The 26,163-nt window shown below is 39.2% G+C and overlaps 1 protein-coding gene across 1 annotated transcript; it reads left to right on the top strand.

The window, feature by feature from the left end:
• Positions 1 to 116: 116 nt before the first annotated feature.
• HACD2 (3-hydroxyacyl-CoA dehydratase 2) lies at positions 117 to 26,163 on the top strand. Its single transcript, XM_075512690.1, has 7 exons — positions 117 to 350; positions 6,901 to 7,018; positions 7,372 to 7,390; positions 11,870 to 11,958; positions 18,025 to 18,146; positions 18,826 to 19,004; positions 21,357 to 26,163. The coding sequence occupies exons 1-7, from the start codon at positions 220 to 222 to the stop codon at positions 21,437 to 21,439; spliced, it is 741 nt and encodes a 246-aa protein (XP_075368805.1). The 5' UTR covers positions 117 to 219; the 3' UTR covers positions 21,440 to 26,163.

Here is a 26,163-nt window from a genome sequence, read left to right as displayed (position 1 = left end):
CGGGACGGCGGGGGACGCGGCACCCGTCCCGCCGAGAGCAGGCGGAGCGCGGCCGCCCGCAAGCTCCCGCCCGCTCCCGGCGCTGCCAGGCGGGAGGACCCACGGCTGCGCAGAGCGCCCTGCCCGCCTCCAAGATGACGGCGCCGGCGCCGGGGGAGGCCCTGCCCCGCGGCCCCGCCGTACGCTGAGAGCGGGCGGAGGCTGCGGGAGCGCCGCAACATGGCGGCGTCTGGCAGCGGCGGCAGCCGGGCGGATAACGGCTACGGCAGCCAGCAGCCGCGGCGGAGGAAGGGCCCGGGCGCCCTGGCCACGGCCTACCTCGTTATCTACAACGTGGTGATGACGGCGGGGTAAGGAGGCGGGCGGGGGCCGCCGGGCGCGGCCGTTCGCGGGGGTCTCCCTGGCGGGGGCGCGTCGCCCGCCTGCGCCCGGGCTCCCCTCGGCGCCCCGCTCGCCTCCCCGAGGCAAAGGCCGCCGTCGTCCCTCCGGCCGCCGCCGCCTTCCCCCGCACCGGCCGCCCTCCGCCTGGCGGGGCGAGGGGGCGGCCGGGCGCCGCCGCTGCCGCCTCTTTCGGCCCTTCTGCCTGCGGCGGCGGCGGCGGCGGTTCGGGCTCTCCCCGACACCTCCGGGCTCGGCAGAGCCCGTCCCGTCGGAGGCGGCGCCCCCCGCGAGCGGTGCCCGAGCGGTGCCCGAGCAGCGGGGGCTCCGCTCGGACGGGCTGCAGCCGTGTGTGTGCTTGCACGCGTGTACCTGCGTGTGCCCCCCGTGCGTGCGGGTCCCTGCGCCTGCCCCGGGTTTGCGGGTCCGGCTGGCGGCCCCGGCGCTGTCCCGGCGGCAGGAGCGGGGCCGGGCTGGGAGAGGAGTTCCTCTGCGCCGCAGGGAGCTGGACTAGTCGAACTCAGGAGGTCGTCTCTGTCGCTGTGCCCTGTCCCCTGTCTGTCGCCATCCTCCCCTCGAGTGCGTGCCGCTTCAGCCGTGCCTGCCCGAGCATCGGATGGAGGCGCGTTGCCGTTCCCGTTGTCCCTCGTGCCTCACACTTTCAATAACGTTAAAAAAACACAACCAAAACCCCTTGCTGCTTCTCATGCTGGAGAGGGGTTTCTTGTGCGTATGTGTAAAGCTGCTGTGCTTGCTTTCTCAGTTCTATGAGATGACGATATGCTGTGACAGTAACCCAGCACTGTTGAAGGTTGGGTGCCGGCGTGTTCCCCCGGAGCGTGTCCCTGGTGCTGCCCCGGCCCTGCTTGTGCGAGGCCGCAGCTCCTGGGCGTGAGCCTGCTCAGCACCAGCCGGGCCCCTCTGCAGCGTGTCCTCTTCCACGTGCCCCGTCCAAAACGAATTAAACGGAACAGCACAAGTGCATGTTTTCTGGGAACTGCTGCGTTTTGTAATGACACCTTAATTTGCTCTGCAACTACTTTCTCATCTAGGTGATTGTGTAGATCACTGTTCTCGCCTCGCCACGTCTGTGGTGTGGACTCCAGCACTTTTCAGTAGAGGTGAACCTAAACGTAGGGAAGGTATCTGTAGTAGCAGTTAAGAAGGCAAAGCTGTTATCCTTTAGAGCCCTGCGAGATTTCCCCGTAAACCCTTCAGCTGGTACGTACTTTGGGTGAAGTTGAAAGCTGCTGCTTGCAACGTGTGAGCTCCTAGGCCTGTTTGATGCTCTGCTCTTGCCCTGTGTAGCAAAATGGAGACTTGGGCCAGTTGGTGCATGCTCGGGTGTGTTCTTAGGCACAAAAATAAAAATAGCGACAACTGGGGACTCTCAAATTCATATAAAGGAGACTTTTTCTTTTTTTTTTTTTTTTTTTTTAAGAGGCTGCAGAGTCTTATTGGAATCCAGATAAAAATAAAATCATCTTTTGAAAGTCTAAGGATGTTTGGGTGGGAGGAGAAAAGAGCCTTTAAAATGGAGCCTGTTTTCCACTAGGTAAATCCTGGCGGGTGAGGAGTCAGGCAAACAGACTAGTCTCACTATTTTGGGGGAAGATTAGTATGGAATTAATATAGATACGATTTATTTCAATAGGGCAATTGGACACGATGATTCTTGTCTGTGCTGGTGACCGCTGGTGCTATTTCAGCTTGTAAGATAGTTACACTGACGTGCGACAAACGTAGCTGAGCAGGGAGAGCTCGGCTCTTGCAAGGTGCCTGTCACACCCGTTACCCAATAGGTAGCTGTCTTACTGTGGAGAGGGACTGCTAAGCGGATTTGTGGCTCCATATGATATCTGCAGGGTATTTCACTCGGAGGGGAATGGTAATTACCCACCAGTTTGATAAAAATTAATCTCTTGTTTCAGAAATACTTAATTACATGAGCAATACAACACAGTACAGGCAGTCAGGAGGTCTCTTCAGTTTTGTTGTGATGTCCCTGCACAATGTGAAGAAGTTAATCTCTCTGAGCTCTTCTTAGAAGTAAAAACATTTGCCTGCTCATTGAGCGCTCATATTTAATTCACTTAGGTTTATAAAAGATCTCAAAAACCTGAGAGAGAAATTGTGGTATAAATGGGAAGTTTCTTTAAAGGTCCTGAACTCTTTATTATGGCAGGCAAGTTCCTGAGCATATGAAATTTCTATTTCCTCAGAAGAAAAAATTAAAAGAAATCCAAGTGTTAGAAATTCAGAAACAAATAGTATAAATCTGTGTTTAGCTTCCTGTTGTCACATAAATCTTGATCATGATGTTACCTGTTTTCCTGATTTATACCAAACCTCCTAGAAAATTCCAGTCTTGGGTGGGATGTGGCTTATGGTGCTTTAACATGAGCTGCTTTTTCCTGGACATGTTTGTGATTAGATGACTTCTGCAGTTTGGGGAGCTGCCGTAGGAGTCCTGTGATCAAGGTTCATATCTCTGCGTTGTCACTTACTGCCGTTCTTTTGGGGTAGGTCACTGAGGGCTCCGACTGATAATTTGTCTTCGAATGCATGAGGATTTTGCGCTTCCCCTGGACACTGCTGAAATTCCACAATATGCAATGTTGAGCTTAGGAAAAAAAACCTCAATTAGTTATTTTCATCTTTTCGAAAGACTTCATAATAAGGTAGTTTTTCAGGAGTTGGTTGGCAGAAGCTCAGTTGTTCATAGGAAAAGATTGATACACAGCTGGTGGCAGTAATTAGTTACTGTCCCTGCGTCAGTCAGAGTACTCAGACTTAGTTTCTCAACACTGCCTTGGAAAGAGAATTGCGAAAACACCAAAAATTTGAAGGTGCCCAGATGATTAAGTGATGCTGTAAAAGCACATGGCATTTTAAAAATTTGGTTTAAGTGGGTTTTTTGTGCTTCAGTTTAAAAGCCACCACAAAAATATGGCTTTTCAACTGAAGCACGCAACAGCTTTGTTGTGCAATAAACAGGTAATAGAGTAAATGTTTTAAAATCATAGTTGTCTTAGCTCTTAGCTTTATTTATTTAAAATGGATCAAGTAACAATTGAAAAATCTCGGCATAATTATTAAATTTACTTTGTATTTATCTTGACTTAGCTAAAGAAAACATACTGATTCTAAAAATAATAGATCTTATTTCTAATTTTGTACTGTACTGCATATAGTATATGAATTCCTAGTAATACAATGGCTTATGCAAGAGAAAAAGTATATTGACCTGTGGATCCCTAAATAAGCTGCATACACTTACCATTTGGTTCACATTTGGGTGTTTTCTTTCAGAAAAGGGACCAGCATGACACAACAGGGAATAACCAGTCCTGAAGTTGGTTCTCAGCTGTACTTGCGCAGGCTTTTTTGACCATGCGTCAAAGTGTTAAGATGTAGCAAGCATTGCATCTTTCTTCTCTTGTATTCAGTCAGCCTGTTATTTTCCCATCACAGCATGAAGTCATGTAGCCATGCCTGACCTGGCATAGAAAGCTCATTCTGGAGGCGTAGATGCAGCATAGAAATTATTTCCTAAAAACCGTGGCTGACTGAAATCACTGAATAATGGGGGGTGGGGAGGGAGGACGTGCTGTTAGAGTTGAGTGTAAATGTTTGATAAACTGCTTTAAAATGTGATTATGTTTCTTATTTTTAGTCAAGTGCCGCAACTGACTAGTACTTCTGGGTGGAAGTAGCTGATGGTGGTATAAACAATGAATTTCAAAAGGATTTCACTCAAGATAGACCTTAATGTAATAGCTTTTGAATTCACAAGGGTCCATGTTACCAGTGTTGAGCAAAGAGTATTCTGGGTTATAAGTTTCATTGCCCACGTCTTCAGTGACTGGTTGTTAAGAGTCAAAGTACACTTCTCCCTTTTCAGGTTCATTCAGTGCACAGCTTTGCTGTATTCTCTTGCAGAAATGCTGCAGAACCTCAGTAAACTTTGCATAAGAAAACACCTTTTTATAATTTGTAAGAGAAATAAAGGGAATTAAACTGAGGACCTGAGCACAAAGCTTGCTTATCAAGCAAGCAACTGAAAGTAAAAAAATGAAATTATGTGTATGCAGTATTAATTTCCTTAGTTTGGGTTAATCAAAGAGTGTAAGAGTCTATCTTAAAGTTTACATGCATGGCAGTGGTAATTTAATGAAATGTAACTCCAGCTGATATATCGTGTCTAGGTCAGAGAAGGCTGGAAAAACTGACTTACAGCTTAGCTTCCATGTGGCAGTGCTGCCTTTTGCTGCTCTTTTAAACTTCTCACCAAGTTTCTTTTTCAGTTGGTCTTCCTCGGTTTCACCTACTCCTATTCCATTTTCTCTAGTCATAGAGGGTGAAGAACTATTTAAGAATCACAGAAGCAGGACAGAGGTACTAAAAGCTTCAACACAAAGTAGGCACAGCTTTTAATTTTGTGTGGATTTGATCTGTATTAAATGTTTTTTGAAGGACAGTAATTTTATTAAAAGAGAGACGTGGTCTTTGGTGATGGAAGGTACAGTCTTTCTGGAGTCAGTGGTCCGGCAGGGAGGGTGGAGATGAGCAAGGGGCTGGAGCTCCTCTGGGAGCCACGTACTTTACCAATCGCTCGGTTAAGGTGAGAACGGTCTGCAGGCATAACCAAGAACTGGTATCTTGTGCAACCTGAAGAAATTGCTTAATTCAGCAAAGTTTCTCAACAAACATGGAAGATTAGGAAAAACAGTGAAACTTGACAGATACAAACAGGACTGTGTCTACCTGCTCTGATTTACTGTTGTAAAAGAGAAGCAGTCAGTGTTGCAAGGGAGAGTCATTAATACTGTAGTGCTTACCGGTTTATTTTATACTGAAGTCCAAATACCAAATTAAACTGTTTTTTTCTCTTTCTAAACAGCAGTTACTTGGCAAATGTTTGTCTTTTGGTTTCACAAGACAGCTTTAACTGAAATAACTTGTCACTACTGAAAAAAGGGAGGGCTTGTTTCTCATTCCCCATTTCTCTTCCTCACTCCTACCATTTTTCTTCGGTGCTAGTCTTCTGAGAAGTCCAGGCAGAAATGAAATAGCTTTTTTGCAGTTGTACTAACAAATGTTGTTACAAACACAAACTTGGATGGCAGAGCTACTTATTATTGAAAAATCTGAACTTTACAGTGTATTTCAAACAACTATTACATTTGGGACAGTATTTGTATATACTTTGTAATACCTAAGCTAATGTGGTACTTGTAAGCATCTAATATGCTGTAAATCAAGGGAATTTCTTCATCTTCCATGTTACAAAACCACAGCTGCAGATTTTTTTCTGAAGGGTAAAAAGATATTGCATAGGTAGGGGGCTTTCTATGTGTCTACACCCACTTCCACTGAAGTGCACTGTTGTTAGCAGAGACGCTTGGTGACTGTTAGCACAAGCTTTGTAACAGCACTTCTGGGTTTGGAGCGAGGTGGAGGTAAAATAGGGTGGCATTAAGAGTAGCTGAGGGCAAGACGGCCAGGATGGATGAGCCTGTCAGTGAAAAGTTTGGGAACCGCTGGTAAGGATTCCCACTTCTTGTTGGCCAACCCCTTCTCCCCATGTTTGCCACAAGCAATTGGAAACTAAAGTTAACTATAGATGCTAATTTCAACTGAAAAAGTGTGTTATCAAGGTGTACCCACCTTAGTTTTGTGGCTTGTCTGAGACTTTACTGAAGAATTTCTGAGGTTGTGGGCAAACATTGACTCTGGACAGCTGTGGTAGTGAAAGATGTTACTGCATTGGCCAGGACTGGAGGAAAAATTTTTAGGGTCGCTTCCTAAATTACCTGAGGGGAAAATCAGCAAGGTTAACAGGTCACATTGTTTGTAGTATAGTTGCAGTTATATAGGCACTACTTATATTGGCCTAGGTATATTTGTTGCTTAAAAAGGAAAGCTGGGACAGGAATGGCCATCGCTGCCTTCAAGGCTTTAGCAGGCTCAGTTTTTTTGCAGTTACTTATCCATAGCTGTTTCATAAAATACATGCTAACAGTTAAGCTGGATGGTCTGTCATAAGGTTTAAGGGTTTACTTTGAACTGAAACATTAAAATGAATGCCTTCTGAATTGGAATTGTTTATGTCATACTTCTTTAAGTTATGGTGTGGTAAGAGATCTTTGACTAGCAGTAAATAGTTTTCTGCTTAAGCTAAACAAAATGTGATGCTAATCTTATTTAAAATGTCATGAATACCTTCCATAACTAAATCAAATACAGCTCACTGAAAAATAAACTTAGACATTAAAGATATTGGTATCATGTTGGTGCTGAAAGATGTTTAAAAAATGCATAATTTTTAACTTTGATAAATTTGCAGAGAATCCAAATATTTACTGTTTTCAGTTTTGCAGAAGGTAGGCAAAAAGTTAGTATCTTTCAAGACAGTTGTACGCCTGTTGCTTTCTCGGATACCAAAAGAGGGATTAAGGATTTCTTTGTATTTATGCTCTGCTTAATGTCTCCTTATCTTAGACTTTTTTTCTCTTTCAGATGGCTTGTTATTGCAGTTGGTCTAGTTCGAGCATACCTGGCTAAAGGTAGCTACCATAGCCTTTACTATTCAATAGAAAAGCCCCTGAAATTCTTCCAAACTGGAGCTTTGCTTGAGGTAGGTGTAGTCTTCTTCCCTACAGTTACTAATATTTGCATGAGTGTTTTCTTTAGGAGAAATAAGGCACCCTTTGAACAGTGCTGTCTAGGTACCTGTTTTTTCATTAGCATTTATAGAGTGGTTTGAAAGCAAACGTAAGAAATATGCCTCACACAAATGCTGAATTTTTCCTTTTAGCGGGTGGCAAGGGAGCCTACTGTCTGCTATTAAGCTTGGGGAGCAGAGCTAAATATGAAACTTAATCTTTGAAATACAAATATTGAATCTTAAGCTCTTGTGATAGAACTAAATGTGTTTCTGAATTGCTTCATTTGAAATGTTAGTGATTTTAATTTTTCTTTTTGTTCTAGATTCTGCACTGTGCATTTGGTAAGCTTGCAAATTTTCAGTTTTATTATTTTTATGGAAGACAGCAGTTTTAGCAATATATTAGCATTAAAAATGTTATGGTCTGTGAATTGCCAGATTTAATTCTTGCATAACTCACTAATTTTTGCTTGAAGTACATTCCATTTTTTTACTAAATAATTTGACAAGTTAAATCACAAAAAGGAAAATAGCATAACAGGTTTTCAATTACTTGGCATTCTATTTTTATCTAGATCCTTCCAATGCTACAAATGTTAGAGCAGTTTATAAATGTTTTATAGTAGATCATTACTCTCCATCTCTACATCTTCTGTACCAAGCTGTCTTTCCTCAAAAAAAAAAATTTCTAGTTGGAAGCAATTTAAATTCCAATAAAAATAACATTTCAAGAACCAGAACTTTGCCCACATCCCTAGAGCATAGATACGTGTTGTAAACTTAGGAAGGGGTAACCACGCTTTATCCCAGGTGTGGCTGTGCTTTAATAATGGGACTGTTTGGGAGAGTAAGAATTACTTAAGGCTTGACTCAACAATTCTTGTTAGCCTGTACTGTGAGGCTTGTTTGTTAGTTTGGCAGCAGGAACTCATTGGTGTATACGTGGCCTGGGGTCAGTAGCAGTGTCATGGTTCAGTCAACCTGAAGAGTCTCATGTCTGAGCGACAGGATTGCATCTTGTCTGGTTTGTTAGTCGTCACGAGTAGTGAACAGTTTGGCCTCAGCGTTTGGATGCTTTGTTCGTAGAATAGATGATGTGTCACAATCTCTGCAAGATCAAAGCCAAAGTGCTATAAAAGGGAGCAGTGCCTCTCTGCATACCTTTGTTTAACTCTGGTTTTTCTAAACAATCCAGTCTTCACAAAGAGACAGTCTTATGTTCAGGTAGTTGGTCTTGTGATTTTAAATATAAGTGTTTGAGCTCCTATCTGAATGTTTGCTAGCTACTGTTCAAAGAGTAAGATGGCATTAAGGTTCCTAAAGCTGCAGCTACAAACCTGCTATTTTTCATGTATTGGACAAGCAGTCTACATATTGGAGGGTGTATTGCTATGGTACAAGTAGGTTCATATTGAATTTCTATGCAAAAGTTTATTTTTTTTTAATAACCAAATGTAGTAGTTGGAAAACTTAAAATCATATACATACATTTGTCAGCAGAGGGCAGTCTAATTCTGTATTTGATAAAGTAGTTCTGCCCTTCCTGAATAATTCAGTTACTCTGAAAATGTTATCTTATAAAGGGCAGTTTGTAGACTGTGCACAGATCATCCCAAGAAATGAATGATCATATACTCCTCAAATTAATGTAAAGGCTTCTCAGAGTAAACTATATGTATCATATAGTTGCCTATGCTGCCAAGGCAGTCTTTCCAATACTGTTTTATTTTACTAAATCTCAATTACTGTTTTTTACCAGAATAAACCATACTTACTTTCAAAAAATTTGTCAAAAATTAATAAGAAAATGTGAAATTTTTGAAGTCTTATTTAACAAGTGGCAAGAAGGACAAGTTAAATCTCAGAACACTGGGCAAAAAAACTTGCAAATAAAATGCTATTTTACTGTCCTAAATCTATAATGCTTTACTGTTTTCTTAAGCTAAACTTGCAGATGCTAATGTTTACTGGTACTAAATCTAAGAAAGAGTGTAAAAAACTTAATTGGATTATCTTTTCCTCATGCTCTAGAGTATATGTCCGCACAAATCAGTCAATAGCAGGAGCGAGTCCTGTGTTTCACCTTCCAGGCTGGTGCAGAACAGCAAACAAGATGACTGTAGCAGCCTGTCTATGTGCAAAGCTAATAATTCTGTCTCAGTTGATTTGAGATGTGGATCCATTTAGCCCATGTTATCCTCAGTCACACAATTTAATATTAGTGAAGAGAGCCATTAGTGGAATGTTGCAACATTTTATACCATTATAACTCTATCTCTTTGCTTGCCCTATCAAAGTTTTTTACAAAAACCCACTTATTTTATAACTGCCCATGGATTTTTTTTTCCTGTTAATGGAAGCATTTGTCAGCTAAATAAAATGAGGGTTTTTTGCACAGCTGGATACACTGCTGCTGTCTGCTGTAGTCCTACTGACTTTGATAAAAGTTTCTATGCAAGGAGAAACAGGAAATTTGCAGATTCCTTTGCCCCTGCTAAACTAATTGCTATAACTAGAGCTATAATTCTCTGTCAATAGAGGAGCTTATCTGTGACAGATGGCTGTGTGTATCAGCATAACTTTTCTCTCTACATCTTTTCAGTAGAATCTGAAAAGTTAGCATCTGTGAGGCAAGTTCTTCAAAATACGAAGATTGATAGGGGAATGTCTCTGTCAAGCATGGTTGAGAACAGAACTTTGGCATGTGGCAAAGATTTCAAAAATGAAGGAGAGCTCTACATGGAGAGAGGACGTAATGTAGGCCAGAGACTAAGAGGAGAGACTGAAGGACAGGCAAATGGAAAGTGAACATGCAATTCCTTGACTTGTGTAGCAGACGGAATCCAAGTGTATGAATGGCATTGATAAAATGGAAGAGCTTCTGCCTGGGGGAACTTGGTATGGAAAGCAGTGATAGGAGCCACCAAAATGAAGAAGCAATAGTAGTACAGGGAGTTTGTGAAGGGAATGGAGAAGAAAAGCAAGAAGGCTTGGTAAGTACAGGCCCAGCCTACAGAATCACTACAGTACCAGCCTCCTACCATAGCGATGCTTACCAGTAACCCTCTGGTAAGCCAAAGTCAGCACCGGTTGACTTTGCTTTAGCCTGCTCAGTTAGGAGGGATACGAGGGCTCCACCTGTAAGCTATGCCTACAGCCTGTTCTCGGTCGGGAACCCCCTGGGAGAGAGGAAGCACTTGTTGGGAGTTGGAGGATTTCCTGCTGGGGGTGGGCGGCTTAGTCCAGGATCAGGAAGAGGTCTGGGCATGGCTTGCTTGCTGCTTGGTTCTGGACCTGAGCCCCCTCTCAGGCACTGCTTTGGCATGTACAGTGTTGGATAAGTGGTGACATGTTTTTAAAAATAGCAAGTTTAAAATTGTCTGTCAGGTACCTTTTCAGTGCAATGAGTTGCGCTCAATTAGAGGCAAGTAAAGTTTACATAAATTGTACCTGGCGAGTCACTTGTTTTGATCTCCTGTTTTTGGCATAGATTGGCATTGTCTTGGCTGTAATGAAAAACCTGGTTTGTCTTTCTTGTGAGAAAATCTTGGATGATTCCTACACAGTCTTTTTGGCTTATTTATAGATTCCTTTGCAAGAACATTAGTTTATCTTGCTTAGGAAGGGATGATCTAAATTGTATAAAAGAAAAGGTCTGTTATATTGTAGGAGTGAGCCTTTAATGAGTACAGATTGTGGGATTTTATAGCACCCCCTTTTGTGTTGTCTGAGTAACAGAAATTCTGCCCTGAGGTTTTACAACAGAAATTAGATTATGAACAATATGTGATAGAACTGAAGAGAACTGTGTTTGTAGGATTTTTCCCTCTTTATACTCTGAAAGAAGATGAACATGACGACTGTGTGACTGAAAATAATTCTAATGAAACTTGCTTTTGGCTTTTCTTACTCTTTCTTCCTCTTCCACTTTCCAATTTGGTCTTTACATCTTTCTGAGGCTGTTGTGTTGCTTGCTGTGATTTGCATTAGTTTTAGAAGCACTTTTTACTGTGTATTAGGAGCTGCAACTGCTCTTGCATTTGTCTTCATCATGCAATTGGAAGAAAATAAAACTTTGTGCTGTGAAGTTCAGAAATTTTGTGTAAGGTTGCAGTCTAAAACTATTCCTGCTCTGTCAGACCTGGGTGTGTAGGATCCTTTTAGTGGTAGTTTAATTAGCACCTCAGAACTTCCTTAGAAGAACCAATGAAATCTGCTTCCTTGAGAAAAATCTTAAAATTGTTTCGGTACCTACCAATGCATCAGCTATTCCTTGGGGTTTGTTTTGTTTTTTTAAAAAGTTGTATTCTGAGGAAGGAGTTATATACTTTGTATCTATCAGAATATGGGCTAGATCAGTGTTTCTTCAAAGTAGTTACACTTTTTGCTTGCTGTTTTTTGGGATATACTGTGCAAAACATCTTTATTGTTTTTACTTTTTAAATCACAGTAATGAAGAGTATCTTGGATATTATAATCAAACAGCGTTTATTTGAAAGACTGTATCCCAAAAGCTATTTGATTGAAGTTATATCATCTTATTCAGCTGTTTTCTGTATTAAGGAATGTGCTATGACTGCAACAAGACTGGTTACTTTTATTTGCATTTTGATGCACAAAGTCTTGTCAGGGCATTGCATTGCATTAGGCTGTAATAACCTACCACAGGACAGACTTTATATTGTCAATTTAAAAAAATTAAATGCTTTCCTTCAAAAAATTTCAAATAACTGGACTTTGGCTTATCTGTGTTTTATTTCCCCACCCCCACCTCCCACCCCAATAGTCTGGAATATTTACTAATTGCAAAATATCTTCCAGGCATTGTTCCCTCTTCTGTTGTTCTGACTGCTTTCCAAGTGATGTCAAGGGTTTTCCTGACGTGGGCAGTAACACATAGTGTAAAAGAGGTAAGTTAAGCTACAAAATAGATAGAAAAACTAATGACCCATGGTGAAAAGCAAGTCTTGATCACTGGCTTGTTTTGTCATCTTAAAATGACTTCTGTTTGTATCCCAATGTGAAATTGTTTATGTGATTTTCTGTGGATCAAAAGGAATAAAAATAAATCTGACATCATCTTTTCTTGACAATCAAATAGGTCGAGGTCTGATTCTTTCACCATAAGACATCTAGCTCCTGAATAGATTTTGCAGTCCTTACTGAAAGTTAAAGAGGTTCCAGTGTGTAATATGGAACCCAGAATTTGGGACAGCGTTCTAGTATTGATCTCACTAGTGCCATAATTAATAGCAAAATCTCCTCACTGCCCCCTCTTTCATACACAATTTGCTTTCTTTACCATGGCATGTGGAAGCTCCCCCTGAACTGTTTGTGCACAGCAATGCCTGGATGTTCTCCGTTACCACTTTCCAGGATAATCTTCCCTCTGTCCTTCATTCATTTTTCTTACATTCAAGTGTAGGTGGGTTTTGGGGCCTGCATGTTTTTTCTCGTTGCTTACCATACCAAGTATTGCTGCACTTTATACAAATCTCTGCAGAATCTTTTGGAAGCAATCTTATTTGAAAATTATTCCTGACCGTTATTTTAAAATCTAAACATGCTTTAATTGATACTGCTCATGCTGACTGATTTTCATGTCATCTGAATACCTTGCAGTAGCCCAGATATGCTGCATCTGTGCTGTTACTTTAGCCAACCAATCTTACTGTTTTTCTTCTCATTAAAGAAAGAAATTAGTCTTGATGCCAGTGTCAGCATGGCTGCCTGAAATAAGTGATGGTCATCTAGTGTCATTATATGCATAAGACCTTTTGTGACTTGACATGGAGAATGTCTTAAGGAGCTTGTCTCATTACCAGGCCTTCAGGCAAGCTGCTTTCTCTTCCTTACTCCAAACCTGTTATCAGAGCGTCCATCCACATGCAGAGTAACATAAGTCACTGTAGTTCCTAATAATTAACAGCCCTTTCTGATACTATGATGCTTGTTCATGTGGAGCCTTAGTTTCATGCTATTTAAAGTGGAAGAACATTATTTTTCTCAATAAACTCAAAATCTTGTAAATACTTATCTTCTGTATGGATTTCACTTTTGGTGCAAATAAATGTACTCCAGTCTCTGTTAATTCACTGGAGATAAATACTAGATTTTGAACAAAAAAAAGCCGTAATCCCAAGGCATTAGATTTTAGATATATGTATAAAATATTTTTAAAGAGATATGCCTGTAGTTTTGCTTGTTACCTGTGTAATGTTGGGGTACCTGGTGCTTCATGAAGAACAGCGGTAATCCATTTTTATGAATTGCCTCCTGTTTTGAAGTAACCCAAATGTTAAAGGTTGGATTGCATGGATTAGAATTATTCCATGTGTTGTCTGTTAGACATCAAAGGGAAGTCTGTAAAATGATTGTGGGTTAGGTTTTTTGAAACTTATGCCCACATTCTCACCAGAGAAAACCAGCAAAATGGGAGAAAATGTGAGCAACAAGTTCAGGCTAACATTCAATTTTTAACAAGGATTTTTTTAACAAGGGTTCTTTCAACAATATTACACGCAGCCTTTTCCTCACATTCGTGTGGTCTTTTGGTTAAAGTCTTGTGAGAGACTGTATTGTGTTACTTTTTTAATGTCTTAGAAAGTGGGCATAAGAATGGTAAGGATGAGGAATCCTGTGATGAGTTTTTCACCTATGACTTAGAGCAAATAAATCAAATGAAGAGGCTGTATTCTGACCCCTCCCCTTCCCCCCAACCAGAGAGCATGCAGTCTCACCTGGGGAGATGTACTGAAAGTGTCACGAGTGTTCTACTTTTTCTAAAGGGCTGTCTGCACAAGTGAGCTCCATGGTGAAGTCCAGGATTAAATTCTCACACAGCTTTATGGAACTTGTAAGCTATGCAGTTGCATGATGAGGTTCTTGTAAAATAAAACGCAGTTTTCCTCTTTAACTTTTTGAGTGAGACTTGTTCAGTATCTTGCTTTTCCAGACTGTTTTCATATATAATATAGTTAAAAGAAGAAACATCTGTATTGCATCCCTCCTTTCTGTCAGAATACACTTCTAGATATGTGATGTGATTTGAAGCATGCTTCTTGCCACTAACATGTTTGTGCTTTTTGTTGAATTTAGTGCTAATGTGTTGTTAAATTCAATATGAAAGCATTTATAATAAATGTTAAAGCATGGCAAATGTTAAAGCACTGCACACTTCTTTGGGTAGCAATGAGATTCCCCTTACCTCCACCATATGAGTAGCTGTTAGCTTAGTGGAGGAGGGCCTGGCATGTGATACAGTACTTGTAATCGTTTTGTCATTACGTCGGAAAGGAATCGCTTTGGTGAATTTTACTGTTTCTCCTACAAAGGAGGGAAGAGAATGAGCAGACTGGCGTGAAGTGCTAGAAGAAAGTAGGCATAGGAGAACAGAAGGTGCCCTTCAGTTCAAAGTTGTCCTTTTGAATTTGTGTGAACAATGAGATCATCTGGTGACATCATGGCAGGCCTTCGTAGAGTTCCGTCGTGATAGATAATTCCGCACCCAGCTCTGATGGGTAATTAAAAAATGGTGTCAGCAGTGATTTAATGCTTATCCAATTGGGTGCAGTTACAGATAAGTTGCAGTTAAGTATGGTATATATTTAGAAGAACCTTTCTAGAACAGACAGTCAAAAGGGGTGGTGTGAAGATGACATGTACAGCATATTGAGCTGGTAATTAAGACTCCAGTATCTGCAGTTGTGAACTGACAACTTCAACCAGTAGTAAAGCATACTCAAAGAGAGAAGAACATCTTAATTTATGATATTTAAGACTAGTTGTAGTAAAAGAAGTCCACACTGGCAAGTTCAGAACTCTAAATGGGTGGGTGCAGTTGAAAAGCCTGATTCGTCACTGCTTTACATCTATGTAAAATTTGAGTATTACTGTATAACACAAATGTCTGTGAGGCCCTTTGTGCCTACTGTGAAGCTTCCTTTTTTTTTTTTTTTTAAATTGATGTACCAGAGAACCAGCGCTCTGGAGGGAGATGTGGTGTTTCATCATTATAGTTGCATAGTGCTGCTGGTTTTACTCTTCTGCAATGGATTGCTTAGTTATGTGTTTAGCCGAAATTTTCTGCAAATAATTTGTCAAACTGTTACTCTTAATGTGGAGAAATCTATAGAATTTCTCTTTTCATGCATAAGGAGAACAGTAAAAACCTCTCAGGCTTTATTTTGTCAATTCCCAGTTCTCATCTTTGCATCTTGAAAGGCTATGGATTCTCTTATATTTTAACAAACGTTGTCTGCTATTCATAGTATTGAAGATAAGCTAAAATATATTCAGGACCCTCCTTTATGATAAATTGGTTTGAAACACGTGCCAAAAAATTATTCCTGTGGTATGATTGACCCTTATTAAGGCAGTTGGACAAATAAGTTGTAGATAAAGTGTAAAATGTGCTTTGACTTGTCTAACACCTCCTTCAAAGACTGGCATGAAAAAGTAGAGGAAGAGGAATTGAGTTCTGAGGGTAGCATTGGGCTTAGTGGTTTATTAAGGGTCTACTGTTTATTGGCTGTACTATCTCCCTTATCCTCAACTTGGAAGAGGAACAATACAAATGCAGCATTAGCAGTGCCTAAATGAATAAGACTCTGGAGAGACTGTTTTGTAAATCAGTTCCCAGGGGTTCGATAATGTGCATCTCAGACTTCGTTATTTCAAGTATTGAAAAATTGTCAGTCCTCAAAGAGATATTCTAATAGTGACAGACTTCTGACAGATCTGTTAGTGTGTAAGAAAATTACTTTTTAATGATGAGCTGTGGAATGGCGTTAAAATATTATGATAAAATGCACTGTAGTCTTCTGTTACTTACTGCACAGAACGGAACTATTTGAACACTGTATAGGTCACTGTTGTATGAAAACTACCACCAATTTCCAGTATTCTTTCTTCCTTAAAAAGGGACACAAGCTATAAAGACACAATAAGTGATTCTTTGTTAAGTGACCTTAACAGGGTTGTGTGTGTGTTTTATAATGGTGTGAACTGTTTTAATAACTTCTAAACACAGTTCTAATATTAAAGTAGATGGGAAAGACTAGACCTGAGAAGGCAGTGTTACAGAAGTCCTGTGATAGAACTGGATTGTAACTGCCAGATTTTCTACTTCTACGTGTTATCATTCGCTGTTAGCTTCACAGTTTCTTGTCCTTGCTCATGTCCTTGGGTGCTACTTCAAGCTACAAATTTTTGTTTGTTGATTTTACCGACTTGAATAGTTAGGGAAAGAAGTGGGGTTTCAAAGTACAGGTTGAAGTCTGTGACGCATAGGTTTAGATGAACTCACTAAGCTGCTACTCCTGATTTGACCAGAAGATGCAGCTCTGGAGTGCTTGTGAAGCATGTTGCTCCTTGGGAACAGCATCATCCATGAAGTGCTGTTAACTCTTCCAGGTTGAGAACTAAGTCTTGCTTATAAAGCAGACCCCAAACAAGATTAGGATCCTGTAGCAATGCAAAAACAGATTTGGTCTCTTCTCTGAAAATCTTCAAATAAGTTTTGGATTTTGTTCTTTTATGATGAGGTAAGGGAGGTTAATATATAAGCAAATTATCAGAGTTTTATGTGGAAGAAAGACAAGGTGCATTTGCTGCAAAATGCAATGAAAGTAACTTGAAAAGCTATACACAGCAGAATATAGATTAACAGCAATTCTACATTTCAAGATATCCCAAGATTTCTATATAAATCTTTCTGGGTTTTGTAGTCTGTACCAGAAAGCTTTTTATGGGTAATCCTCATGAGCATTTTTACACACAAATATATGATCAGTCCCCTCCTATTAAAAGGTTTCTGATTGCCCATATATTTTCTTGTTCCTTTTTTTGTTTGTACATGTACTTTGCCCAAGATGAATAGGGTGTACCACCCACACCTACTGACTTCCCTTTTTTCAGAGTTGGAGGAAAAAAGAAAATGCAGGCCCCTGTGGTTGAGCTCTTTTTGTTCCCATGATCCACTGAATTTGGGCTCAAGGTACTCATACAGCTGAGAATTCTGTTGAAGGGGAGGGAAGGATGGGGAGGGCTGCATAAAAATCATGTTTGCGCTCTCAAGAGTTTGTAGTGTGGGTATGTGACCCCATTTACTTCTTCATCAGTATTATTCCACCTGAAACTTAAACCTCATAATTATGCTCCCAAAACTAATAAATCTAATAATTCATTTTAAAATACATGCTTTTAAAGATTAACCTTCAAAATGTGAAGGGAGTAAAAGCTGGTTCAGTGATGTGTGTCTGAAATAAAAGCTCTAAGAGGTGTAAAGCAGTGAAACATAATAAAGCCTTGAGTGTAGCATTAGAGGAACTATTCTGGATACAATAAGCAGAAAAAGGAGCAAGGAACAGTGAAGCAGGTAGTTTTCAAGCTTACCTGAGGTGAGACAATCTGAGCTTTTGTTTCTTCTCTCCTCCCAGCCTACATCCTGGTGTTAGCTGTTTTGCTGCTGCTCAAAATTAGGACTCAGTTTCTCATCTGTAGAGAGAGGAAAACGGTGTTTCTACTCAGAAGTAGCACGGACTAGGATCAGAATATAAAGTCTAAACCAGATATCAAGTTAGACTAATGTGTTAGCTTCCTTTCTGCTTGCTGCACTAGAAAGTAATCATAGGACTGAAATAGAAGCTGGCACTCTATAGGAATGGGAAGAGTTACGAGTTGTTCTCAGCGTTTCAGGGATTTCTTGTACTAATTTACCTTGCGTAGAACAGGAGATCTTAAGTTATCTGATCACCAAGCAAAGCTGTTGTTAAGCAACTAGAAAAATATGGAGCGTGATAGAAGAGTTTTTTACTGTTGATACTAATGTTGCTTTTAAACTCATTCTTGGAGTCTGTTCTCTAAAATGATGCCGTAAAGCAACCCATGGGAATTGATTTCTTTGAGGTTTTCCTGGGTCTGGTGAGTAATTAGTAGTGCTTGAATTCATATTGAGCATTTTTTCTTTCTTACAGGTACAAACTGAAGATAGTGTCCTGTTGTTTGTAGTGGCCTGGACAATCACCGAGATAATCCGTTATTCTTTTTATACGTTTAGCTTGTTAAACCATCTCCCTTATCTCATCAAATGGGCCAGGTAGGTGGCATAATAGAAATGATAGCCTTAAAGCGCTGATTTGACAGGGATATTTATCTTGTGAAATAGTTGCAGTACGAAAAATTAGATTCTACCTTGAGGTAGTTGCCCTGTTTGTGAATGTGACTTCCTAGCTTCTTTCCAGCAGATTTCTGGGCTAAAAAATCACATTGTAAGCTGAAAGAGTAGTTTTTCAGAACTCAGTCCCGTTTACAAAGTGATTGTGTTTATCAGAAACTGACATTTAACAGTAAAGGGTAACAGTAAGTAAACTGACATTTAACAGTAACCCTTGAATCCAAGGGTTGTGCTTGTAACAGTCTGTAAGCTCATTGATTAATATCAGCTGTGTTTGACCCCATTTTAAGTGATGTAATGACCTCTACCAAAGTGTTCAGAAATGAAAGTAACAAAGTGGGTTGGGAGGTGGGGAAGAATAGTTTTAAAGATAGTTTTCAGATCCTCAAAGGTCATCTTTAAATAACTCAAACTGATTGCTGATTTGAATACTTATCTTGCAATAAAATTCACGCCTTGCCAGGCAGTAATCAAATAAGAGCCAAGGGGAATAAATACTGAGTTGGGAATTTAAAATTTGAATATCCATAATGGCATTTAACAAACACTTTGTCAGAGTTTGTCATAACTTTTAATCCTTTCTGTAAATGTTTTGTTCTAGGTACACTTTGTTTATAGTATTGTATCCAATGGGAGTCTCAGGCGAATTACTCACAATATATGCTGCATTACCCTTCGTCAGGCAGTCTGGCTTGTATTCCATTAGTTTACCTAACAAGTACAATTTTTCTTTTGACTACTATACATTCCTGATCCTGGTTATGATCTCTTACATTCCAAGTAAGTATGAGTGTGTTAGGGTTGGTTTTTTGGTTTTTTTTTTTTTTTTTTTTTAATATTAAAAGCTGTCACAGGAAAAGCTAATAATTGTGGGATTAACATACATATAACTAACTAATTTTGCAAAATTAATTTTGAAAATTATCTAAAGAAAAAAGTCAGAGTAAAAACTGCAAGGGTTGCTTTCTACCAACACCTGCAAAACAGTGATACATGTTTTTTTCTCTTACACTGGGAATTTTAAATAACTGTGGTGGTACTTGGCAAATGTTGACATCTTCATATTTTTTTCCCCCACTTACAGACTTTTAGGAGAACAAAGTTCAAAACAGCTTCTAAAAATTTAGTTCTTTATCAGGAATAAGAACATTGCTTTTGCGTTAGTGGGTAGGGGACCATTTATGTTGAATTAACTTGAATTGACATAATCTGTGGTGATGTTACTATAGATGGAATGAAGATTTGGCTTTGCTGCTTCGAAATGGGGAATAGGAACACAGAAGCCTTTAGCAAATTTAAATGTGCAAACAAAGTCTAACACGCAGAATAATGTAGTGATGATGTTGCTGCTGTTAGTTGTCTCTGCAGCTATCTTTATATGAATCTTGTTGTTTGTGCAGAATGATAAACCATATTCAAAGACTTAGATTTCAGTAGTGTGGCCGTCTCTATAACAAGCATTTACACTTTCAGTGAACCATCTTGTAATTCTGACATCAAGGTTCATAAGTTTTTCCAGCTGTTCTTAAAAAAACACCTTTCATGCATTTGTTTCTCCTTGTTCCCCTCCTCCAAAAATGGTGATGTTACTAACTCCAAGCAGCCAGAATAATATCTTTTTTTTTAGTCAAAATAACCATGAGTATTAATTCATTCTTGTTCAGTAGCTAGATTGCAGTTGGCAGGCCATGTGGGAGAGAACCCACGCTGAACCCAAGTAACAATTTTAGCCCGCTTTCTCCATTAAAATTGCTGTCTCTTAAATGAGGTATTTTCTGTGATCTGTTATCATTTGCTGGATGCGTAACTTGAATGCAATCTTTTTCATTTTTTTTATTATTTTTTAATTGTTATTGTGAATTGGTACGTTAACTCTGAGAACCAACTGCTTGGACTGAAGCAGTCTTAGGTGCCTTTTCACATGAAGGTATTCCTGTGGTATTCCTGAGATACAAGAAAAGCAATGTTCATTGCAGTCACTGATTTGCACCATAGTTCGGTGGTTCATTCATAAAAGCTACCTATGCAGGAGTTATGCCTTCTGAACCCGCTGAAGATGGAAATTTTGGGAATGTTAATACCACAAGGAAAGCAAGCTTTGAAAACTTGTTAAAAATTGAGTTTTTACATTCTTGATAGTTGCATCTTACCATTTACCTCACTTTAAATCTCTAATTTAGTACTTTTCCAGCAAGATGTCAATTTTGACAGACAAGATGTCATTAAATTCTTTGCATATAATGGATCCCTGTTACTTAGATTTCTAATGGAGAAACCACGTGGCTCTGTATTCTGTTATGTCTCTGGACAGCTGTATTCACTCCTTAACACTGGTGGAGTGAATAAGGATAGGGCGTAAACAATAAGGAAATGAAATATAGGGTAAAGAAAGCCAAGAGGAAAAAATGTTGACCTGAAAAAAAAAAAACTTAGTACACAAATTAAATAGACTTTGGCCTATGCATATGACAAACACTTTGCATGTGTAACTGATATAATTTAGGCTGATGCTGACCTTGTTTAATTTTCATATGGTTCACAAAGGTTTAGGATCTCATGGCAATTTTAGCTTTTGCTGTTTATGTACGTATGTTTTTCATCCCCTACTTTGTTGTTCTGCAAACACACTGTGTAATGTAGTCTTAAAAATAGGAGGAGAAAAAGCTTTGCATGGAGGATAAAGAGAGAAGAGATGAAAGTGGCACCAGTTTTTATAAAGTTCCTTAGATCCTGAAAAAGTGACACTAGAATTATAAGAAATTAAACAAATCTGGAAATTTCATTCTTTCAGAAGGACCTTTTCCTCCCTGCAATGTATTTTCTTTCTATTATGTGTGTGCAGTTCAGGAAACTTTTGTTATCCTGCTTGTACATGCAGAGTTAAATAAGGCATTCTGCATTTAATTAAAAATGTGATTGCTCTAGCAAAAAATAAATAGTACCTGAAGCCTAAGGACAATATCACGTATTCTCTTTAAAGAATAAAAGGCAATAGATGACTTGAGCGGAAAGCAGATAAGCATGTTTTCTTTTAATAGAGAATTCATGACCTTGAGCATGTGACTGTGCATCTTACATTGACATGTAAGCCTCACTTCATACTTTATTTACCTAAGTCTGTTTTCTCTTCAGTCTTTCCTCAGCTGTATTTTCATATGCTACATCAGAGGCGAAAGGTACTCTCCCACACTGAAGAACACAAGAAGTCGGAGTAATTCCAACACTTTTTCAGAACTTTTCAAACATCAAAATGCTGCAGATTTTCAATACCCAGCACATTTATAAAGAATATACCAGGATAAAATAAGTCAGAGGTAAAAGACTAATAATTTAGCAAGAATAACCAATGAGTCTGATTTCACTGAAATTCCACAATGTAAAAACATTGAAATAATTTTCAGCTTGCAGTGCTTCAGAAAACTTTTAAACTTTATACGGCTTGGCAGTTAGCCTTTTCCTTTTCCTTAAATGATGTGCTAAATGGTTTTCATTTATTACTAAATGCCTGAAGGTTGCAGTGTGAGTGATGAAGTTGTACCCACTAAATGCTTGAATTGGGATTATATTACTGATACCTCTTTTTTTAAGTGCTTGACTGCATGCCAGAAACTGTATGTATTGCTGTGAAAGCAAACAATATGCTCTGGAATACTTTAGGATTTTGTTATAGACTCCAGTGGACAATGTGATCCAGGCAAAGTGTTTGAATTTAGAAAGGGAGGTTGTGTATTTAAAAGGTGATGGGAACAAGAAAGGAAACCAATTATGGGAAATGAGGGGAATGTGGTTCTTTAGGAATTTAAACAGTAGGGTGTTTGACAGGAGTGTGTTCTCTGAAGATCTTGTTTAAGCTGATTACTCAAATGCTAATGTTAATTCAGAGGCTATAATGCTTATCTGAAACATTAAAACTCCTTGAAGTACTGCATCCCTGGATACTTTTTTAACTATTTAAAAAAAAATAATACTAACTGTAATATTTCTAGTGATATCAGTAATGAATCTAAACAATATAAGGAGGCAGGTCACCCAGAAACAGGTGCAGTTCTCCCTTTTTTACTTTAAATTATCATCTCTAATCACTGTCCACTATCTCAGTGGTACTCATCTTTCAGTGTTGAGGACTATTTGGTCTACTGTGGAATCATTTGAGGGCCTTTTTCCTCAACCTAACTTTTCTCAAGTGGCTAATGCGTATCACTCTGGCACATCCAAGCAGGCAGTTCCAGGCACTCAGCTTCTGAAATGTTGCAAAGTTATAAGCTGCTTCTTTGAAAGCAGATTATCTCATGTGTTACATGCTGCTTTTGCAGATTGGACAAGCCTTCCCTCATCTGCTCTTTTGAAAGAGCAGACCACCATAGAAAGTTAAATTTTCCTAGGTGCTTTCTCTGGGTTCTCAGGCTAAGCCTTCCCTTGGGAAGGTAAAACAGAAAATGAAAGAACTGAGAAAACCTTGTGGCAAGGCGGAATGCACTAATGCTGTGTGAGCAGTGCCCCAGGTTATGAACAAACTGTTGATTGGGGGTGGGGGGGACACACGGAAGAGACAAAGGGAGCAGGGAAATGAACAGATATCCAAGCAAAGGCAAAAGGAAACGTAGCTTCTGGTCTTTGCTCTGTTAGGAATTGATAGTCGAATAGTCCTGCCTTCACCCAGTCAGAGCCACTAGACAACAACACAAGGACTTCTCTGGCTTCCCTCTTGTAACATCATGATTTAGCACACAAATGAGGTGTGACCACTACCATGGTACCTGCAATACTAGTCTTGTGCTGTGCCTGCCAGCACCTCCCCCTGGACGTGGCCCATGTCTGTGTCCCGGTTACTTGTGCTTGGCGCATCGCAGCTCTCCCTAAACATAGCCAGTAAGTACTAAGGGCACAGGCTCTCTGTTCTAGCACTTGGGGAGAGCTGGATTTACAATTATTTCGGTTTATGTTTGTCAGAGCTATATTTAAAAAAAACCCTTTGCATTCTTCAGTAATTTCCTTTGGCTTCATCAAAAAGTCCGACTGAATTTTCCTAGTGCTCAGTAATACGTATAACACCTTTCCTGTTCAACGCAAACAGGACTATTGTGAGCAGGGAGAGGGTAAGAGACAAAAATGATCTTTGCTTCTATTTTAAACCTTTTGGAGACAGTTACTGGCTGTAATCAAAAGCGCTGTGGCCATATACAACCTCAAAGTGGTTTTGCATTCAAAGATGCAATAATTTCAATTCATTTCTCCATTAGGTTGTTTGGTGCTTTGTTGCAGTGATCTGAGAAATGTTGCATTATACTGAACTCATTGTACAAAAGTGTAAACTTCCACCTCTGAACAAAACATGTCCTTTTGCTTATACTTGCTATCAAAGGAGCTAGTGTCAGTATTTCTGAAGGATGTCATCTGAAAGATCTGATTTCCTGATGTACTCAGGTTACTGGATATTGTCAATGCTCAGCTCCTGAACTTTTCTTGATTTGATTTCTGTGCCCAAATAAAAGATTTGGTTTCAAATTTGTTGGTCCAGTTTGGAGAAAAAAATGGCTGTGTAATATTCCTATATGAAACAAACTCATAGCTCTGTCTATGAGAAAGATGTAGTACAGATCTGTATTAGATAGCATTGGCACTACGGAAAAGCAGAGAGCGCTGCCGGTAGGGAAAAGGCTTGTACAACCAACGTCTTTGCTCAATAAGCTTCATTATGGAGTATTTACTTTAATTGAAAATATAAATTTACCACACAAATGCAAATAAACTACAGCCTTTTACAAGAAAACGGAGTTACTTTTCCTTTTAAAAGAAAAATAAATTGCTTTGATAGTAAGAAATCTTATCAGCAAAGTTGATTTAAAAATTACATTCTGAAGTATGAACATGCAGTTAGTATGTACAAGAATTCCAGCACTTCAGCTTTTTCAAGTTTGGCTTCCATAGAAATCACTGGAAAGTGATCTTGAGTAAGAACTGTAGTGCGATGCCCTACTACTATTTGGGTTTTTCCCTAATACTGACTTTGGTCACATGTATGGGTGTTTTCCTCCTCATGAAATAAGAACAGATTTCCCCTCATCTGTCACTGAAAATGTAATGTGGTTTATGTGAACTTCATAATAGAAGCTTTGATTAGCACTCTTTGTCACAAAACTAGAGGGTTGGGTTTTTTCCCACAGACTATTTACTTGGCTTGCATTTTTTCCATCAGCATCACCAAACTTCTGCAGCAGACATGTTTCCTGCTTTGGTAGTCTTTGTGTGCACTGGTTCAGTCGACAATACTTTATGTTCTACCATGCCAGCTTTGTCCGAGTCAGTCATTACCCTCTAAAAGACCAAGGTTCTTAACCAGTGTATAGTTTACAGCTGGAATTGTAGAAATGTTCATATTGTAAATTACAGTAAGATGCAGGTTACAGTGCAGGTAAATTGTAATTTTTCACAATGTGATGTTTCTATCAATTTTTTTTTTTATTTGTCAGTGGAAAGGTTGGCATTTGTGTGGACCAGTCTGCAGTGTCATCTTAAAACCTATCTTTCAGCTTAAAATTTTCATGAGTATACATCAAATCATACATTTTGATGTATATTTATGTCAGTGAAATTTGGGTGAAAAATATATACAGTCATTTTTGTATTTTTTTCTATGTTGTGAAGAATAAAATTGTAATTTTATAAGTCTGATTCACTAAGATTATTATAAGTTAAATGTATTTTTTGTATATTTAGGAATCTGGTAATTACCTGGAGCTCTGAAAGATTAAGCATAGAATTTTTATGCATGTTTGGAAGATATTTCTACTTGATAATGCAGTGAAATGGTTTGTATGCTAAAACACTAGTCCGTGTTGTTGCCTTGTGAAATGATTCTGTGCTCTCTGCCTGGATTTGGCCTACTGATCAGTGATACTAATTGCTATAATCCAAATAAAATAATTCTGAACAAAATATGTTGTATTGTTACTGTTTAAGGAACAAAAGCAGATACTTTATAAATGTGAATTAGGGCTGTATTATTCATTTATATATAATATGTACCTTGCAATTTACAAGATTCTTTTGGCATACAAAACTTTTGAGCTCAAACAGAAGAATTAAGCAATTTGATATTTTTATGAATGCTCTGCTTTTCACTTTTTTAAAAGAGGTATTCATAACAATGTGTTAACTGACTACGTTAACATTCAAACTTACAACTTCCTGAAGGATCCTCAATAGTATGCGAGCTCTTTGTTCTCCTGTTGTTATCTGTACTCTAGGTGGTACTCTACAAAAACAAAATCGTTTGAGTATTATAAATATAGTGGAATGCTTAACTAATGCAACAGAATACTTCAGAGTTCATTTACTGAATATAATATGTCTGCTACCACGGCAACATTCTTAGCATTTTTAACACTTCCTGAGAGATTTAAATACTGTGTCTAGATGCCATTAATGCTCATAAATAACAAGTTATAATTCTCTAATAGGAACTGAGTAGTAGTTGCAGAGTGAGTGCTATTATTCTAGGCATATGCTTGTCATAAGATTGCACAACTACAGTGATTTTTTTGTTTGATTGCAGAAAGGATGAAATAATGTTGTCATGCCGAGCATCAGCACATGTCCTGTGCATGATAGCTGTGACTTAGCACTACTGTGTAATTAAAAACTTCTCTTTGAAATGTTACGCCGTGAAGAGTGGTGCTGAGCTCCGTTTGTGCCTTAGAATAACTGTTACTGGTTATTTGCGTTTCCTCTTTGCATTTTGAAAACAGTATGTGTGTAAACAATTTTAGTTACCTAGGGTAATATTAAAAAGTCTGAAAAGCATAAGGATTCTGTGTTTGTAAGCAAATTCATTTCACAACAGTATTTAAGGCTCATCTTAAATAAAGCATTGGCAGGTCTTCATGTAAGACTCAAGGAAGGATCTGTGCTGGTGTGCTGAGTATAAAATAAAAAGGTG

This window comes from Mycteria americana, chromosome 9, assembly GCF_035582795.1.
Source record: "Mycteria americana isolate JAX WOST 10 ecotype Jacksonville Zoo and Gardens chromosome 9, USCA_MyAme_1.0, whole genome shotgun sequence".
Taxonomy (NCBI): Eukaryota; Metazoa; Chordata; class Aves; order Ciconiiformes; family Ciconiidae; genus Mycteria; species Mycteria americana.
Note: the sequence above shows the minus strand (reverse complement) of the source record. Positions and strands in the feature narration are given on the sequence as shown.

Excerpts from the sequence above, each read along its gene's own strand:
- HACD2 (XM_075512690.1), top strand. The coding sequence starts at position 220 with ATGGCGGCGTCTGGCAGCGGCGGCAGCCGGGCGGATAACGGCTACGGC. Across the intron at positions 18,147-18,825 it reads TATCTCATCAAATGGGCCAG|GTACACTTTGTTTATAGTAT; the intron begins GTAGGTGGCATA and ends GTTTTGTTCTAG. Across the intron at positions 19,005-21,356 it reads TATGATCTCTTACATTCCAA|TCTTTCCTCAGCTGTATTTT; the intron begins GTAAGTATGAGT and ends TTTTCTCTTCAG.